Source organism: Notechis scutatus, chromosome 7 (assembly GCF_049901735.1).
Source record: "Notechis scutatus isolate UNSWTSFEM ecotype Mainland chromosome 7, rNotScu1.2, whole genome shotgun sequence".
In the NCBI taxonomy this organism is placed as follows: Eukaryota; Metazoa; Chordata; class Lepidosauria; order Squamata; family Elapidae; genus Notechis; species Notechis scutatus.
The window spans coordinates 25,860,506-25,879,930 of record NC_142015.1 but is presented as its reverse complement, the minus strand read 5'-3'; the positions used below and the strand labels follow the sequence as shown (position 1 = coordinate 25,879,930).

Genomic DNA, 19,425 nt, shown 5'->3' with positions numbered 1-19,425 from the left:
TAATATTCAAAGTACTTTGGTTTTCAAAGGAATTCCATGACAGATCTCAGAGTAGCCATTTTGGGGGTGGGGGGAAACGAATAACAGCACCATTGAGTAAGAGATTGCTGAACACACATACATCAAAATGTTTTAGGCTATCTCAAAAGGTCTCAACAAGCCCAATGGGTTTTTAATTTGTTACAATTATTAATTGACAAAATAATCTCTTACAAATAGCCTGTAATTGCAAAATTATTCCAGTTCCGCACCTTTTCCAACTTTAAATCCTACGTCAGTTTGGAATGAATTATGCCTCACAAAAGCTTCTACCTTTTAATAAAAGGCGTTAATCCGAAAATATGCGACCTCTTCCTGATTTGGATAACACAAACAGGAAGAATCTGGTACTATCTTTCCAGAATTTTTATTAAAAGGCACAAGCTTGTGAGATACAGTTCATTTCTCTCTTAAAATGACGACCGTGCCCAACAGCACGATGGGATGGTGCTAGTGAGATTACACATTACCCCTTTGCAGGTGTGTAATCTCAAACTTCCCTTGTGCATCCTGAGTTAAGGAATGGAATAAACATTTCAAAGCTATGCAAGACTCAAAAAAGTTGAACTTAAGATTGGAGAACATTTGCAGAATGGATTTTTGCAGGACAATGTGGTCTCCTGATAAATTATTCTGGAGTCCCAATCAATGGTTATGAATAATAAAAAATGATTTTGTTTTAACTGTTGACACCAGACAGCCAAAGCAAATTGTGTTCACAGTGAAATGTTTGCCATTTGCCCTAAAACAGAGTTGGAATGTAGGAATCTGTGTTGTTATGTTCTCGTTGTCATCATCTTAGCCAACATTGCCAATAATCTAAGGGAAGGGAAATTGAAATTTATGAAGCCTGCACTTCCCCTTCTCAAACAGAGAAACATTTGCAAGGTACAGCATGCCAATGGAAAGAGGAACCATCTTAATTTTGGAACTGAAGATCCCTCAAGAGGACATACTGGAGTGAATAATCTACCGTCCAAAATTCCCTGCCTTTGTTTCTGGACGACTGAGCAGAGGAAAACTTCTGTTTTTAAGAGCAAAGATAATTTCCAAATATATTACGGTCTGCAACTGTTGGAAGAAACCAACGAGCTATTTTTATAGTCGGAAAGCTTACCAAATATTTCACCATTTTTGGCATATTCTGTCACAAGGTACAGCATGCTTTTGGTCTCCATCACCTGTGAATGAAAGGAATAAACATCATTTTAACTGGCAAAAAGAAGGGTGGGGGGGGGAAATCCCAGGAAATCTTGAAAATAACTTTTTCAGTATTTTTCCTGAGGTAAATGAAACACCAGAGAGGTATCGTTACATGTATAACCATTCCAAATTACTTCAAGAATTTGAAGGTGAAGGCAGGATGGAGATAAGGTTTCTCTAAATCGTTGATTGAAAGGAATGCCTCGTTACTGGAACACAAACAACTTTAAGATATATGGAGGTTTCTCAGAATAAATTGCAAGACATAGGCTGAAAGTTGTGGGATTTGAGCCAACGTACTGGAGCAATAACTTCTAGGAGGAGCAGGGGAACAAATGAAATCCATAGTCCTGAATTCTGCATCGCTCCTCGACACATCTAGCATTTATTGTGGGATGCCAAATATAAGAAAACAATGCCAAATACTTTTAATCTTGAAGACAGAGACAAGATAAATCACTTGGCGCTGAAATGTTTAGATCTGTTTTTTTTTTCCTGGGAAGATCTGTCTCATTAAACAATTCTCCAACGGCTTTTGCACAGAATAGGAAGGCAAATAAGAACGGCAGTGCAATTTTTGAAATCTTGCAAGAACAGAATATTCCTGTTGAGAGTTCCTGCCTGTCAACTGTATTCTTATCCGGGATAATTTGGGGGTGAAGAGAAGACAGCATTGGTCAACTGGGGTATTTTTAGATGATCCAACTAGATCAGTAACAATTTCTGTCTCCCAAGTGTTTAAATATGAAAACGAGAGAATTGGATGGAATCCACAAAAGTTTATGCCAGAATACGTTCATTTGCTTTCATGCTATCACAAGACACTTCCAAGAACTTCAAATATTTTTCTCCAAATCGAACACAGACTGCAAACCCTCATGTTGGGCAGAGAGAGCGGCTGGTGTGTTAGTGAATAATCATCTCACTTAGAATGTTAAAACAGCCGGGCCGCTTCTTAGGCCAGAGGAGACACTGAAAGGCTTTTAATAAAGGCAGAAAGTTGGGAGAACTGCAAAGCTTGCAGGATTTTTCCTGGGCCTTGAGAAAGTTTGACGTCATGCCCGAAGTAATCTCTTGATCAAAGGTAGGCATCGACGTTCTTGTTCACCGAAGGAACAAGTTGTGGCCACGGGGAGGAAACTCTGCAGCTACAAGATGTGCAAGGATGGTGAGCGAGGGCTCTAGCAGTTCAGGCCAGGCCTCCTGACGCACACAATTCAGCAAACTCTCCAACGCAGTTTCTCTGGTTGAGATAAAAGATGCCAGCTCTTCACCATAGTTGGTTAGAAGAGAACGGGTCTGCCTGGCTGTTTGTCTGTCTATGTATCTATCTATGTATCTATGTATGTATGTGTCTGCCTGCCCATGTATCTATCTACCTACCTACCTACCTACCCATCCGTCCAATCAATTTTATACACTGTTTACAAACACTATAACACTATAAAATATAAAAACGTGACAAATAGCACAGTTAAAAGGAGAAATTAAAAAGTTAAATTAAGAAGTTAAAAGGAGAATTTAAAAAAAGATTAAAATTAACAAATAAAAAATAAAAAAGCAGAGTTAAGAAATCAAACCAAGGCTGAAAAGATTTACATGAACTACCACCCAGCCCCTAAGCTGTGAGGCTTCTGATGAAAATGTATTTATTAGTAAAATCACAGGAAGGATTAATTGGTTAATTGGAAATCGAAGAAAGTCTCAACTGCTCCATAACAAAAGCAAAGACTTTTTAAAGCTGACTAAAAGAATAATGTTGACAGCTGGGCTGCTTTTTCCAGAAGATCTTAAGAGCATGAAATAGTATTATGTTGATTATTTTTTTTAATGATCTGGATCGTTCTCTCATTTCAAAATTCAAGTTAAGCAAGTAAGCTGTTCGTTTTATAATATCGCCATTAACTGCTTGATTTATAGCGAACTGTCAATACTGAGACATGATTTAATAAAAGCACAAGCCAAACATTGTTAAACCAAATGTTTCTTCTTTAAATGGCAGGGAAGAGGTCTTTCCTTCTTGAGCTTCAACATTTAATACGAGTAATTTGTTAATGACATTGGGTAAGCTAATAAAAAGAGTCCTAAGCAAGAACTTTACGTCGAGATTTACTATGACAATCCGGTGGCATCTGGTGGCTCACAGGGCTGCTTCTGAAAAACTTTGTTCATTTGGCTGATTCATGTCTGGGATTTGCTCCTGGATTACTTGTCTTCCTTGTCAGCGCTTAAAACTTCTATTCTTGAATTTTGGCTCACTCCATGGTGAAGTCTCAACTACTACCTACTTCGGTTCTACAACTGGCTGTCATCGTTTTGAACATCTGGTTGTCTGATGAGAAAAAACATCTTTTGTTAAGCAAGTGGTGCTTAACTGTTAAAGGGACATAATGGAGCTTTCCATATCAATGTTACATAAATTCCTGATTGCTTAATACTATGTGTGTGCATATGACCCACGTAGGATAAAAGATAATCAATGCTAATGGAGATTTGGTGCCCTGAACAAGTCCTCAAGGAGATTTCTAAGATATTTACTTGACTGGTGCTAAGATGAAATTCTTTTTGGTAGGACAGCATGGAGGAATATAATGAGGAAAGCCATGTTAAAGACAAATATTACACGATCTATTTAAACTTTCAAACGTATTTAAGAGCTATGCTTGTCTGAATGAATGAGATCAGTCTTCAGAGCTTTAACATCTCACCGATAAATTGGGAGAATCGATAAACAGGTTCCACACAAATTCATATTTGTGGAATAGATGTGGTTTAGCATTAAGTGTAAGCAATCCAAATATTTCATGGGGAGAAACAACACAATCACTTCTTGGAAACCTAAGGAAACTTTACCTTCCTACTCTTCAAATCAAAGGCAACTATGGTCCTTTTATGAACTGTTGGACTTCATCTCCCAGAATTCCTGAGTCAGCCATACATGGCTAGCTCAGGAATTCTGGGAGTTGAAGTCCACAGCTTTAAAGGGGGCCAGAGTTGCTCACCCCTGCTTTAGACCAAGAGTACTACAATGATGAAAGGGGAAGAACCGGTTTTTGAAATCCTGCCGTTCACTGTTCCACCTTAGGAAATTGTGGAGTCGAGAATCGCTCTACTTGAACACGCAGATGCAAAGCTATTCAGGTCAAACTGCAGATTACATAAACAGGATTCTGCAAAAAAAAGTCCCACTGATCCATATGACCTTATGTTTTAGCAAGAGCCAATAGCCTCAGGTGACTCACTGCATTCCTAAAAGACTCTAAGCCAGGATTCTTCCCCAACGTGTCTTGTTCGTAAGAAAGTGGACCAATGAATGTTGCTCCCACTTCACTCTTTCTTCAAGCAGAGGCAGATAAACTAACCAGCAACCAGGATGGAAAAGTTGCCAAGCATCTGAATTTCGATCATACGATCATGGGGAACACGCTGCAACAGTCGTTAAGTGTGAAAAATAGTCATCGGTCACTTTTTCCAGTGCCATTGTAACTTTGTAGCGTCACTAAATGGACAGTTGTAAGTCCATGTTCTGAACTAGACCTTCCCAAAATCATGAAGCCAACTCCTTGTCCCAATAAAACCCCTTTTATTTAGTTTAAAGTGAATTCCTCTCTAGCAAAGTCCTGGCCAACAGTCTTTCAAGAGATTTCACAACTACAGACCTTTATCAGGCTTGGAGAATTGCCAGCCGATACGCCACACTGTAGCAGCAATTACTTGGCAAGAACTCAGGAACAGATCTTCATCCTAATGTATTGAACGAATTGTCTCCTGCAAACCCCACTCCTCTTTCGCTCTTTATTCCCTATGGGAGGGGCCATTCACTGTCCACCTGAGCCTTTACTCCCGAGTCGACCCTTGTTCCTTAACTGTTCCCTTCTCCTGGCAGCTCTGCACATTCGCCCACTGGGAACAGGCTCCAGCTGTTCTTCTGCCCCACTGATCTCCGACTCCAAAGGCAGCTGATAATTGTCAGACAGCCCTGGCCCCATTTCTGCCTCCGACGCAGAGCCCTCATCAGAGCCTTCCCCAGACTCCAGGACTGGCCCCTCACTGTCCGAGTCTGCCGCCAGCTTTGCTGGCTGCTGGCGGCCACAACAATCCATCTGTACTTGCTAACAATCGTAAGTCAAGAGTCTGGCATTCTGAAGAACTGCTGCTGCGACCGATTTTCCAAACCGAACAGAATCCCTGCAGTCTAGCCTAAATCGATTAAAAACTCTGTGCCTTTCAACAATAACTGAGCCAACAATTTTAAGGCCAGCTCCCCTTGGCATTTTGTTACTGAAGTCAAGGGAAGTTCAGGCTTGTGAATTCATGAATTATTCAAAGCCAGGCAGTTGTTAACATTCAAAAAAGGATGAAGTAAAAAACTAACCTTGAAGGATCTGAAGTATCAAATTGTTCCCAGATTTGTACACAGGGATGAATTAATTACTACTTAATAATTCCACCAACGGCAACCAAGCATGGATAAATTTATGACTGGTAAAAAGGTTGCGTTCCCATCACATTTTAATCTTCAGATTCTACAGGCAAGAGGGTTACATACCTGATAAAGCTTGATAATATGTGGATGGTCCAGCATTTTCATGATCTGTACCTCCCGGTATATTTTCTCCAGGTTGACAGAATCGAGCTGAGATTTGTCGATGATTTTTATCGCCACCTAGAAAGACACAAAAACCAAGGGATGATGTCAACCCTGCCTTCGCAAGCCACTTCACCAAAGTGCAAAGAAACTGCTACCATCCAGTTTCGACTTGAGGGGTGCATTGACTGTGCCCTAATATTAAAACATTGCATGAAGAAACATCAAGGGTTTTGGAAGGGGTGTGTATGTATTGAGTGGGAGCAAATATTATATTGTATAAAACCCAATGCTCGAGTTGATAGATGTTGGTTCAAGAAAGAATGGAATCCACACTCACTGGCCAACGCATTTCTCCATAGCAACCTGTTTCAAAGACTTCTCCCAACTCCCTTAAAGCAGATTTTGAGAATATATGGGGAAAAGGAGGAGTTACACAAGCAGACTTCTTCCATTCCCATGACACTGGATTCCCCCAATTTATCTCATTTTATTTATTCTTACAGCTATCCCGCTGTGGGAGAATGAGTGGCAGAAGCTAGGGGAAGAGTGAAGAGAGGGACCAGCCTAGAGTCCCTACATAGTTACAAGCAAGATCTATCCAACCTTCGAGTGCTGTTGGCCCTTAAACCAAGCGTGGTGGCGCAGTGGCTAGAGTGCAGCACTGCAGGTTATTTCTGCTGACTGCCGGTGCCTGCAATTTGGCAGTTCGAATCTCACCAGGCTCAAGGTTGACTCAGCCGTCCGTCCTTCCAAGGTTGGTAAAATGAGGACCCAGATTGTTGGGGGAAATATGCTGACTTTTGTAAACTGTTTAGAGAGGGCTCTGAAGCAGGGTGAAGTATTATATAAGTCTAAGTGCTATTGCTATTTTCCTTCCTTCCCTTTAGAATGCAGTATTGCAGGATAATTCTGCCAACTGCTAGGAGTTCGATCCTGACCAGCTCAAGATTGATTCAGCCTTCCATCCTCCAAGGTTGGTAAAATGAGGATCCAGATTGTTGGGAGCAATGGGCTGACTCTGCAAACTGCTCAGAGAGGGCTGTAAAGCACTGTAAAGCAGTATATAAGTCTAAATGCTATTGTTATTCGTCTAGATTAGAAGATTCTTGTGCAAAGACTACAGCAATAAATTGACTACAGCAATAAATTAATGGAAACTAATCGGGAGCATCAACTCTTATTCTATTTGTGCTAAAATGGAAAAGAATGCTTTAAAGTGAGATTTAAGTATTATCAAAGTAGAGCCAGCTTTCTGAGGTTTATCATGGAAGCAAAGGATACGTGAACAAAGGACTGTGGCCGAGATAGGAGTCAGAAAACAAATAAATAAACCAGACATTGCTTCACACCAAACGTGCCTCAAAGGTTGCTCCTATTAAAAGGACATGACTAATATGTTGTGCATTAGTCATACGTTTTAACTCACATTCTCTGGGCTTGCAGAAGGAATCCCCCCACCTACTAATCCTCAGAGACGGGGAAAAAAGTTCTTTAACATATAAAACTGTCCTTTTAAGAAAGTGCAATTAGAAAGCAAAATCAATGGGGTTGATTTATTGCATGTTTTCCATTTTAACTATGATTAATGTTTTGGATACTTAAAAAACCATACAGGTAGTCCTTGACTTATAATTGAGCCCAACATTTACGTTGTTAAGTCAGACATTTGTTAAGTGAGTTTTCCCCCATCTTACGACTTTTCTCCCCATGTTTGTTAAGTGAATCAATGCAATTCTTGAATGAGTTAAGACAGATGTTAAGTGAATATGTTGACTTTGGTTGTCAGAAGGTTGCAAAAGGGGATCACATGACCCCAGGACATGGCAACCGTCATAATAAGAGTCAGTTGTCAAGCATCAGAATGTAAATCACATGACCATGGAGATGCTGCAACGGTCATAAGTGTGAAAAATGGTCCTTCCTTCCTTCCTTTCTTTCTTTCCTTCTTCTTTTCGATCCTTCCTTCTTTCCTTCATCTTTTCTTTCCTTTTTTCTTCCTCTTTTCGATCCTTCCTTCCTCTTTCTTTCCTTCCTTCCTCTTTCCTTTCCTTTCCTTCCCTATGATTAGAATGCAGTATTGCAGGCTAATTCTGCCAATTGCCAGGAGTTCGATTCTGACCAGCTCAAGATTGACTCAGCCTTCCATCCTTCTGAGGTTGGTAAAATGAGGACCCAGATTGGGTCACTTTTTTCAATGCCATTGTAACTTTGAATGGCCACTAAGCAAAATGTTGTAAGTGGAGGATTCCTGTATATTGTTGTACAACAGCTTAGGGAAAGCTAAGCCATTTAGCTTAGCACAATTCAAACAATCTACAAATCTGGGTATTTTTAAACAAACAACAACCAAAGAGACATATCCATTTAAAAATTAAAATACATCCATGTTAAAATTAAAAATTAGAATGTAGGAGTGACCGACTGGAAATCACAGTGCGTTGTCAGAGAAGAATCAGGCAAGAGCAGAGTGACCTCTAAAAAAACAATATCAATTGTTTTTTCTCTCTCTCTCATACATACATTGGCAGACAGGCTTGGCTCATAATTACACAATGTGGTTTATTTGGTTCCCCACCCTCATCAATCTTCTGAGTTTTTATTAAGTTGCCTTTTATCCAGACAGCGTTATTCCGAACTGTTACGGTGCCCCCTTTTTTTGTACACCGTACATCATAGGGCCCAATATTGAATTAAAAAAACAAAACAAAATGGCTCTAGCAGGCATTTTTTTCCAGAATATTAAAAGCTGCAATCGTTCGAGAAAGACGGAATGGCGAACATTTCCAGGCGAGTAAAGGAACATCTTTCTTTGTGGTGCACATATTTAATTGGTGTAATTTGCTGCTTGCAAAGGCAATGTAAAAACTGTATACCATCTCTAGAATCTCTCAAGATTGATAAAACAACCATTCTCATCCTCTTGGTTGGTGGGCTTCCAATAGCATCCAATGGGAGAGTAAAAAAATATTTAAAACTTCTTTTACAATGTGAATAAATATAAATAAGACGTTCACGGCAGTGTTTCCCAAGCTTGTCACCTTGGAAGATGGGTGGACTTCAACTCCCAGAATCCCCCGGGGGGAATTCTGGGAGTTGAAGTCCACCCATTGCAAACCTTGAGAAGTTCTGGTTGATTCACCTCGCTTCCTCCTTCCACGCACTTATTTTAGGCAAACCTGGATGGTGCGCAGGGCTTGGGCTCAAAAAAGGGGACTGTTAAGGGACAGGTAGTTCAACATTTCTGTGGTTAAGGGAGAATTTGTTAAGTGAGTTTCGATCGTTTTTACGACCTTTTCTTGCCACAGGGAATCCCTGCGGTTGTTAAGTAAGTCACCCTGTTGCTAAGTGAACCTGGCTTCCCCAAGGATTTTAGAAGGTGGCAAAGGGGGATCTTAGAATGCTGCAATGGTCATAAGTATGAACTGATGGCCAAGGGTCTGAATTTCGATCACGGCTTCACGGGTGATGCTGCCAAGGTTGCCCACTGTGAAAAAAACGGTGGTAAGTCACTTTTTTCAGTGCCGTTGTAACTTGGAACTAAACGAATTGCTGAGGACTACCTGTATTTCAAGGCCCAAAATATCCTCAGGCTGTTTTTCCCTGACAACAGGGTCTATTTAGGAGAGATTAGTTTCCAAGTAGCTGTCATCAGCAACCATCCTGGACAGCAAAATTCCACCGCAACCATATCTGTATCTGTGGAAACAAAGGGGTGGTTTGATGCAATAGGAAATTCCATTATTTTATTTTTATTTTTCGCCTTATCGGGAAAGTACTTCTATCTCGGATCTCATCTGAGCCTAGCCATCGAGGGCTGAAAGCATTGTGCCGAGAACCCAGGCCTGGAAACTGAAAGTCAATTTCTCTGGGAGAAGTATAAAACGCACACTTCCCTTGTTTACCCAACAGATAACCAGCTTATGAAAATGTCACAACATATAATTAAGATGAGCAGGGTTTCCGAGAGAGACAGAAAGATGAATCACAGAAAGAGCTTTTATTAGAAATAAAGAGTAGAAACTCTTATTCATCCCCGAAAATCTTGCATGCATCAAGCGAAAGAGGGAAGGGGTGGGAGAGGAGAAGGCCCACGAAGCAGCTTGCGCCATTCAAACAAAACAAATCCACAAAGACGCAGAGAGATGTTTGCGGAAAAGACATGAAACAGATGGACCCGGCTTGTATTTTGGCAGCAGGACGTTATTCTCCCTGCGCTATCAAATTATTTCCAAATAAAAGAGAATAAGGATCTCTGTTCATTTTGTGAACTAGGATATGGCACCTTAAGAGAGGGTTTTTCAATTTTGCCCACTATGGACTTCAACTCCCAGAATTCCCCAGCCAGCCATGCTAGGGAATTCTGGGAGCTGAAGTCCACAAGCCTTGGCTGGCTGGGGAATTCTGGGAGTTGAAGTCCACAAGCCTTAAATTTGCCAATGAATGAAGGCAAATTATATATGTCCCAGGATAATGTTGCAGGATCCAAAGTGGGTCGGTCACCAAAGTCCCCAAGGCTGGGAGACCCTGCCTTAAGTGGTCAAAGATGCTATCCGGCCCTGATCCCAGGATGCTGGCTACTCTGGGTTCTGCTCAAATGTGGTTTCTGGGTGGCAATTTTACGAGACTACTTGTGGTTCATAAACATCACAGCTAAGCCTCTGCAAGTTTATGTTGTCAGGATTATAAGCATCAGCCTCTCAGCTACGAGCCGTGGGCCAACTGGGACGGCAAACCCAGCCTCTGGCTTGTGTTATTTGGGGGAAAAGAGGAAGAAAGAAAGAAACTGACATTCAGTTCTGAATTGACTGCATAGTGCACACTCCAGTCCAAACAGTTCAAAAGGGTTTATCTATTTATGACTTTCAAGATATGCCTCAAACCTTCTTGGTATTTCCAAGCCATTCAGATATTTGGCAAAGAGGGGGGGGGTTTTCCCCCCCCCATTTGGCCTGAAGAAATACGAAATAATGGAAGCAGAGAATGACCACAAGGTTAGGTCATGGTCAGGAAGAATGAGGAAGAGCAAGAAACGCCTCCAGGTGGGTCCTGAACTGGCCATACAGGAAGTCCTCGAGTTATGATGGCATTTCGGACCAGGATTGCTGTCGCTAAGCAAGTGTTATGCTATTTCTAGCATTTTGTATGGCTGCAGCCAAAAGTAAAAACTTCAGAACCTAAGAGACAGGTGATATTTTGAAAATGGGGAGAAAGGCAAATATTGCAAGTTTGGAAATTGGGTTTCAGGATTTGAGGTAAATATCATTAAAACCCCGTTTCAATGGATTTTTATAGCACTTGGTCATTGATTTCGCCAGACCAACTTTAAATATAAACTGATCTGGAACTGATTCACTGATTGGGATTAAGCCCTGGCTGACAGAATATGCTAGAAAGGCTTCACACATCGTGCTAAGCCATAAATCATGGTTCAATCATCAGGGCTGAGCTTACATATTATGCTAAACCAAAACTACACATGTCTTTTTATGGCTGGCCAGAAACTTGGTCACTAGGTCTCCTGCAACAAAGCATCCTCTAAGGAGTTTTGCATGTAATTATATGCAGCAAATAAAATGGATTCTTTCCTCTTGATACCTATTCGGAAGATGAGTTTTGAGAGTGTAAGATTTTAGTCTGGAAGAAAATTGTTTTAAGTTTCCTAACAAAACAGCACAAATTAACTGCACTGTAAACATCTGTTCAAAGGCCTATGCCACCCTTGGCCACATTGACTGAATGGGACCTCCAATGGGGAAAATCTGCATCAATAAAGGAGAATATTTGTAGCTCAGGGTTGAAGCGAGGGGCCCTTGGTGCTCTCTTTAGTATTAAAACTGGATTTTTAAACACAACCATAGTTAAGGTTAAGACAGCATTCCAAACTCCCAAATGCGGGAGCTTCTGGATTTTGTTTCTTGACCACACAGGTTAAGTGTGGGCCAGAACATTTATGAAAATTCATTTCTGTAAACCTCATCCCAGGCTAATATTTAAGATGACATAGCCACATTCTTCTTGTATACAAGGCGATGCTAAATGAGGCAGTGCATAGCTTTAAACACACGCAATCGCTGTCCTGGGCAGAGCAATTAAAAAGTGTTGTGCGATTTCAATGCTCAAAATTCTACTCCAGTGGGAATTCAACATTTGAAACCAAGCAAACCAATACAAAGAAAGAAAAGAAAACACCCTATTTATGAATCCCTTATATGTCTAAAAAACCAATGGCCCTGGAAGGAACATCGTGATGGGCAGAAAGCGAACTAGCGTGGTCTTTTCTTATGACCACAGAACCAGTTGGAAAACTTTCTCTGCCCAGTCTCCTCTTCCAAAATAGTCACCTCTGATGCTCTCAGCTTTAGGGACCTGCAATGGAGCAACAGGCTGTAAACCAATTTATTCATTAGACTTTATGCCTTGGCTACAAATTGCTATTTAAATGCCAGTGCTCTTAAAAAGAAAGATCAGCCCCGATTAAATGCCAGAGAACTGTTCTTTTTGGCCACAAAAAAACGGATCTCTCCTCCAAAGCCAGATCCAACTCAATGCGGATCTGCTTTCTTGACGTGATTTTCTGAATGAATGGAGCAGAGAGATCTCTAAAGCTCCCGTGAATGTAGTGACGCTGTCAGATTTTTTTTTCAACATAATTATGTATTTATGACACCTGTATACCATCACTTTCAACAAACTGACCAGAAATCTACTCCATCTTTGTTGAGGTGTTCACATAGGAGGCATTAATTGGTCTCCACCAAGAACTTTTAAAAAGCCACTGGATGTCTCAATTTAATACATCTGCTTTAACTGTTCTTTCAATGTTTAGCACAGCCACCTATTTATCCAGCAAATGACAGGTAACCCTCAACAAATCAATTGCCAAGCGTGTGAATTTTGATCACATGACCATGGGGATTGCTGTAAGGGTCGTGTGAAAAATGGCCGTTAACTTCGGTCACTAAATGAACCATTGTAAATGGAGTACTCTCTGTATGCCCCCCAAAGCCCTCACACTGAACATAACAATACCGCTTGCCTTTCCCAAACAGCGTCCTTAAAGCAGGACAGACAAAATTACTCTACCGATGCCGGATGCCGGATTTCGGAGAAAGGAGTTTGCATTCTGCGGGAAACCACACCATTAACATGATCAAGGTGTGATTTTTTTTTTTTTTTAATGATAGTTAACAAGTGGAACCACAAAGCTACTTCCGCAGCTGTTACCACACTTGTCCAAACAGTCACACTTCAAATGCGTGCCTCCAGATTAGGCCTCCCAGGTCCATGCCTCCTGAGAATTTTATTATATATGTGGAAGTTTGTCAAAAGCTGCCAACTGGCTTTGCACTTTGGAAGCAGGCAAAGAAAAGGAATCGGTCCTCTTTCCTTTAACTTCCTTTCCAAACAAGCAAACAGTGTTACTAGCGAAAGAAAGACGGATGGGGTGCAAGATTAGGACAGGCCTAGACGAGCTGTTCTCCTTTTCTGATGCTGGGATCGCAAAAGAGAGAGAGAGAAAGAGAAAAAAATTATGCATCCCATTGTATTCTCAGCTACTGGAGAGAGGGGAAATAAGGCTGCAAGGACAAAGGCCTAGCAGTAAAAAGGCGGATTTGTGCCATCTAAGAGTCGGCAGAAATCAGAAACTGCTAGGGAAATGGACGAACGCTTCTAGCTAGTTGTTTATAAAGCGGCATCGTTCTGGTTATCTGCTTGTATCTCCGAAAGCTCGAGTAGCTGGTAAAAATTATTTTTATTGTGAGATTGATTTATCCACTTATTTTCCAAAGCTCCAGAAGGCAAGAGAAGGAACGATGGATGGAAACTATAATCAAGAGAGAGAAGCAACCTGGAATTAAGGAGAAACTTCGTAACAGGTTAATGGTGAGGACAATTAAGCAGTGGGACAGAAGTTGCCTTCAGAAGTTCAGAAGTTGTGGGTGCTCCATCACTGGAAGTTTTTAAGAAGAGACCGGACAGTCGCTTGTCTGAAATGGTATAGGGTGTCCTGCTTGAGCAGGGGGCTGGACTAGAAGACCTCCAAGGTCCCTTCCAGCTATATTCCGATTGAATCCTTGGAAAATTACAGCACTTTCCTACCCTCTGCCCCCCCTCCCCCAGTCATCTCATTTCTCCAGTGGATTTCTTGAATTTCTTGCCCAAAAAGAATCATAAATCCCCAACCCTTTAGTCCTACAAGGAAATAATTCCTCACCCTTCTACCTTCAGCAGGTTCATCTCAAGATCACCAATCCTTCCCCCCCAGTGAAGGGACTCCCTTTTCAGAAACATCAACCTGTCTTCAAGATGCTTTCTCATCCATCTCGACCCATGACTTGCTTCCCACAACCATTGCTCTCCGGTGCTTCCTTCCTCTGCCTTTTTGGCAGTTTGATTCTAAAATACCACAACCTCAAGATTTCTGACTCCCCCAAAAGGTTCCTTACTTCTGTCCTTTTTGGAGGAAGTTGTGAATTTTAGAAAATAGTTTCAATGTATAATCTTCTGAAAAACATCTTGGATTACCTCCTTTTTAAGGCTTCTCTGGATATTTTTTCCTTCTTCTTTCTGATAAGGCTCTTTTCCTAGATATAGTACTCAACTTCTGAAGGATCTGGCCTAGCAAATTTCACCAGAAATCATCCCTGGATGGTGTATCTACACATTGACAGGAAGCTATTTTCACTGTCTGTGGAGGTTTTTTTTTCCTGAATAGATCACCTCAGAAAAGAGAGGCAAAGAAATCAAGCCAACAGGAGGCCCTGTGATCTTTGAAGGATGTCTTCCTGAAGACTTTCCTTTTGGTCATGTTCCTGCACAAAGTCTCAGAAATACAGGCAGCTGCCATGAGGGAGCATTGTTCCCACTCATCTATATATACCCTGTGGGAGCATCCTAATTATTTGGAGGTGTGGAAAAGAGGGCAGGGGCTCTCCAATTTGATGAAGACCACCCTCTCTTGAGGTGCAACCTAGGAGGAACCACTTATCGAGGTGGACCTCACATCATCTCTGGTAGCCTTCCATGTTTTTCCTTGGAGCACCCACTCCAATTTCTCAGGATCAGGAGTGGTAGTAGAACCCTGTATTTTATTATTTATCTTTTAAGTAAGAAACACAGAAGGCACCATTCCCCCTCCCACAAAAATTAGCTTTCCAGAGCGCCTTGCAACTGCAGCACCCACAGATTCAAAGGTCATTCTAGGTTTTACATCATCAAGCACCGAAAAGCCACAAACAACCAGTTTTAAAGTAGTAGTAACAATAGTAAGAAAGCAAAGGCAAGTTTCACCCGAGAGTGACAGGTGCCTTGGCTGCAATCCCAAAACAAACAGAGCGACCCTTGGATACCTTCGGCATTGACGAAAATCGCCACCAATCAATTGCAAAAGGCAGTTTGGATCAGCTGATATTCTGGGATCCCCTTTAATACTCTTAAACCACATTTGCCATCCTTGGGAAGGAATCAATAGGTGGGCAGAAATGCCAAATCCAGTCTGAACATCTGGCTGACTGTCTGACAAGCCATAATAATACCTAAACTGCGTACGCTCCCCGATTCTCAAAACTCCCCGGTGGCTCACAACAACCCAGCCAAGAAATTACAATCAAACGTGAAGAAGAAAGAAAGAAAAAGAATAAATAAACTTTCTCAGCTCTACTTAAGGTTTGCAATAGGGCTCCGTGTGCCTAGGAAAGAATGCTAGGTAGAAAAAGTCAACATCTGAACCCGCCACTAATCCATCTACCTTTGAATCTACTGTGCAGGGAGAGGAATCTTCCCTGGAATGATCTTATCATCCGGCTGGATCCACGGGGGATCTCTGAAAAGATCTGAAGCAGCGCAAGGAGACCAACACACCTTTGGATGGGGGGCACCTCTGCACCAGACAATCTGCATTGAGGGGGTCCCCCTTTTTAGAGTCTGCACCCCCCCTTGCTCTCCCAAAGCTGTTTCCCCTCCCCCCCAAAAAAGACAACTGGATTTCCTTGGCTTTTGACCTTCGGGACAACCTGAATGACTGAGAGTCCCCATAGACTTGCTCTTTTCTCTCGCACCCTGACTCCGAGACCTCCCACCCCACCTCACCCCCACACATTCGGGGGGGTAGTTTCCCTCTGCCCTTCCACCTCCACCCCCCCTGCCCAGGTGGGCAGCAGAGCCAGCCGGTCTGCAGCATCACTGCAGTCCCAACTTGGGAGGGTGTGTGTGTGTGTCACAGCATCGCAGGGGAGGGGGCACTCTCCCCCACACACACAAAGCCATGGGGTGCCCTGCCTGACTCCCTCCTTTCTCCCAGCCCCCCCCCAATTTAGGGTCCCAAATGTGAGGCTGGGTTGGAGGGAGTCAGATTGAAGAGCAGGATCCCCCCCACAAGCCAAGGGGATCCCCTTACTGACTCCCTGCTTCCCCCAGCCCCAATTTCAGATCCCAAATGATGGGAGGGCCGGGATATTGCAAAGCAAGATCACCCCCAAAACCCTGGGGATCCCCTGATTCTCTGCTTCCCCCAGCCCCTCCCTAATTTAAGGTCCCAAACAGGATCCCCCGAAAGCCCTGGGGATCCCCTTACTGGATCCCTACCCCCCCATTTAGGGTCCCAAAACATGAGGCAGGGTCGGGGGGAGGCAGATTTAAGAGAGGGATCTCCCCAAAAGCCATGGGGAGGGGGAATCCTGACTCCTACTTTCCCCCTAGCCCCAATTTAGGGTCCCAAATGTGGGGCAGGGTCGTGGGGAGGCAGAGCAGGATGTCCTCCTCGCGCAGAGGGAATCCCCTGAAGTGCCCCCTTCCCACGTTCTGCCCCCTTCGGGGACGCGCCCTCCCTTCCCCCTCCCCCCACAGACACGTGTCTCCGGCGCTCCGTTCCCACGACCCTTCTCCCCACCCCCGCTCCCCGTCTCACCTCGCTGCGCGTGATGCGGTGCCGGCCCAGCTTGACCACGGCGAAGTTGCCCTTGCCCAGCGTGCCCTCGATCTCGTAGAAGCCGACGCGCACCGGCACCGAAGCGCCGCGGGGCGGTTGAGGCTGAGCCGGCGGCGGCGGCGGCGGCAGCGGGGGCTGCAGGAGCAGCGCGGCGGCGGCCGGAGGAAGCCGCCGGGGCTCGGCCATCACCATGCTGCCCGGGTCGGCTCCCGCGCCTCACCCGCCGCCGCCACCGCCGCCGCCGCCAAGGACGGAGAGCCGCTGAGGGAGCCGCGGAGGGGGACACGGGGACGCGCACGCGCGCTCCCTCCCTCCCTCCCTCTCTCTGCCGGACGCCCCGCCTCTTGCGCGTCACGGCGGGGCGGAGCGCGTCGCCCCGGCAACCGCAGCCCGCCGCCAATCTGGCCGTTCGACTCGAGGGGGCGGGATCGCTCCCGCCAAATAAAAGAAAGGGGAAAAAAAACAACACCCAGCGGGAGAGATTCCCATCATGCTCCGCGCGAGGCAGTCCTCGCTCGGGGCTCGGGTTGTGGGGGGGGCGGGCGCTTTCCTTTTTCTGTTTTCTTTTTCCCTTTCTTTGCCCTCCCCCCTTCACAGAGGGGTCCCGATGGGTCGTCTGAAAAAGCCTTCGATCCCGAGAATGTGGAGAGAAGAGAATTGGAACAGAACAAAATGGAATAGAATAGGGAGTGTGGAGAATAGAATTAGAATTTAGAATAGAATAGGGATAGAATAGAATTAGGAGTAGAATTAGAATAGGAGTAGAATAGTATTAGAATAGAATAGAAATAGAATAGGAATAGAATTAGAATTAGAATGTAGAATAGAATAGGAGTAGAATAGAATTAGTAGAATTAGGAGTAGAATAGTATTAGAATAGAACAGAAATTGAATTGAAATGGAATAGGAACAGAATTAGAATTTAGAATAGAATAGGAATAGAATAGAATTAGGAGTAGAATTAGAATAGAAGTAGAATAGAATAGGAATAAAATAGGAATAGAATTAGAATGTAGAATGGAATAAAATAGAATTAGTAGAATTAGAATAGGAGTAGAATAGTATTAGAATAGAATAGAAATTGAATTGAAATAGAATAGGAACAGAATTAGAATTTAGAATTGAAGAGGAATAGAATAAATTCGAATAGAAATTGAATTGAATTGAATTAGAATAGGAATAGAATGGAATTAAAATAGAATTAGAATAGAATAGGGAATATGGAGAACAGAACAGAGCTTGAAGGGACCCTGGAGGTCTTCTAGTCCAGCCCCCTGCTTCAGTATCTGTCCAGTCAGGGTTCATTTCCTTCAGGGTTCACGCTCCCAGTTTTCTCCAACCCCACAATTCGACAGCATCAATTCCCCGGTGTGTTTAGTGACAGACAATACCCCGATGCCTCCCCATATTCCAAAGCCAAAGAGTAGCTAAGACTTCATACCATGTAACTTCTATGCTCCTCCATCCTGTCTTGATTTAATGGGAGAGAAGCAGACATCCGCCCGGGGGATGGTTGCCTCCCAGAGCAAGCCCATCCCTGAGGTGCCACTGCTCCTTTTTTGATCTCCCACGTGATCCTATAATTCACAAAACCAATTAATGGCTCTCAGCCTTTGTGTCTTTCATTTGGGTGATTGCAAAACACTTCCCAATTATATAGTATTGCCAAGGCAGTGGTGACTTGGGACTTGGCTTGTAACTAAAGACCAGTTGGGGATTCTTCAGTTTAAGGGAAGTAAAATCCAACAGAATGGGAGACATACTAAGCATACAGTAGATTGGGCTCCATATTTATATACTGGGCACTGCTTATGTCCAGTCGTGACATCAGGGTTGCCTTGGGTCCAGCATTTTAATAAAGATGAAGCACTCACTGTAATTGTGAACTGAACAATTCTGTTTTTAAATATAGTTTTATTAAAACAAAAAAATAAAAAGATTAAAAACTAATACAAATATAAAGTAAGAAACAGGAAAAGAAAAATCAAAGAAGAGCTAAAAATGCAAGAAAGGAAAAAAATAGAAAAAAGATACAAAGAGGCAGTTTCCGATCTTTACAACAATAAGTATAGTTGTTTATCTCTTATTCTATGGTTATAACCTAACTCTTTTCTTTCTATAATTATCTAATCCAAACAAAAAAAACAAGGTCCATTTTTTTCATTTTAAGCAAAAAAAAAAAAATCCACGAGGTGTTTCCAGTCAGCAATAAATGGAGATAAAACTGTTGTACACAACCCAGAGAACTATCCAGTAATGGCCAAATAAATTTGATTAATAAATGAGTATTGTATTTGCTCTGATCAAACAAGTCAATTTTGCCACCTCAGCAAGATTTCCCATCTTCAACGTCCATTCTTCCATTGTAGGGAGCACCAAATCTTTCCATCTTTGTGCATCGTTGTTCCCATCATCATATACAAAAACAAAATTCCATGATTTTTTTTTCAACTTTGTCCATCTGTCCCAAAAGAAAGATTGTCCATTTATACAATATCTCCTTTTTGTAATTTCCGTATCATTTTCTTTTCATAATTCATATGCTAGGCCCCTTTCCCTGATTTATCTGCAATTGTTTTAGCTTTATATAACTGATATTTTATAAGCTGAACAATTCCAAAATATCAAGTTATTTACATGTTTGTGATCCAGCCACTGACCTCTC

At 42.7% G+C, this 19,425-nt stretch overlaps 1 protein-coding gene across 1 annotated transcript in view; it reads right to left on the bottom strand.

Annotated features, from left to right (window-relative positions):
- SIK2 (salt inducible kinase 2) overlaps positions 1–17,086 on the bottom strand; it is a 54,869-nt gene extending 37,783 nt beyond the window's left edge. The window contains 3 exon segments of the mRNA XM_087970190.1: positions 1,157–1,220; positions 5,792–5,908; positions 16,740–17,086. Of these exon segments, the coding sequence (XP_087826316.1) occupies positions 1,157–1,220; positions 5,792–5,908; positions 16,740–16,952 (394 nt within the window). The 5' untranslated portion in view covers positions 16,953–17,086.
- Positions 17,087–19,425: the final 2,339 nt, after the last annotated feature.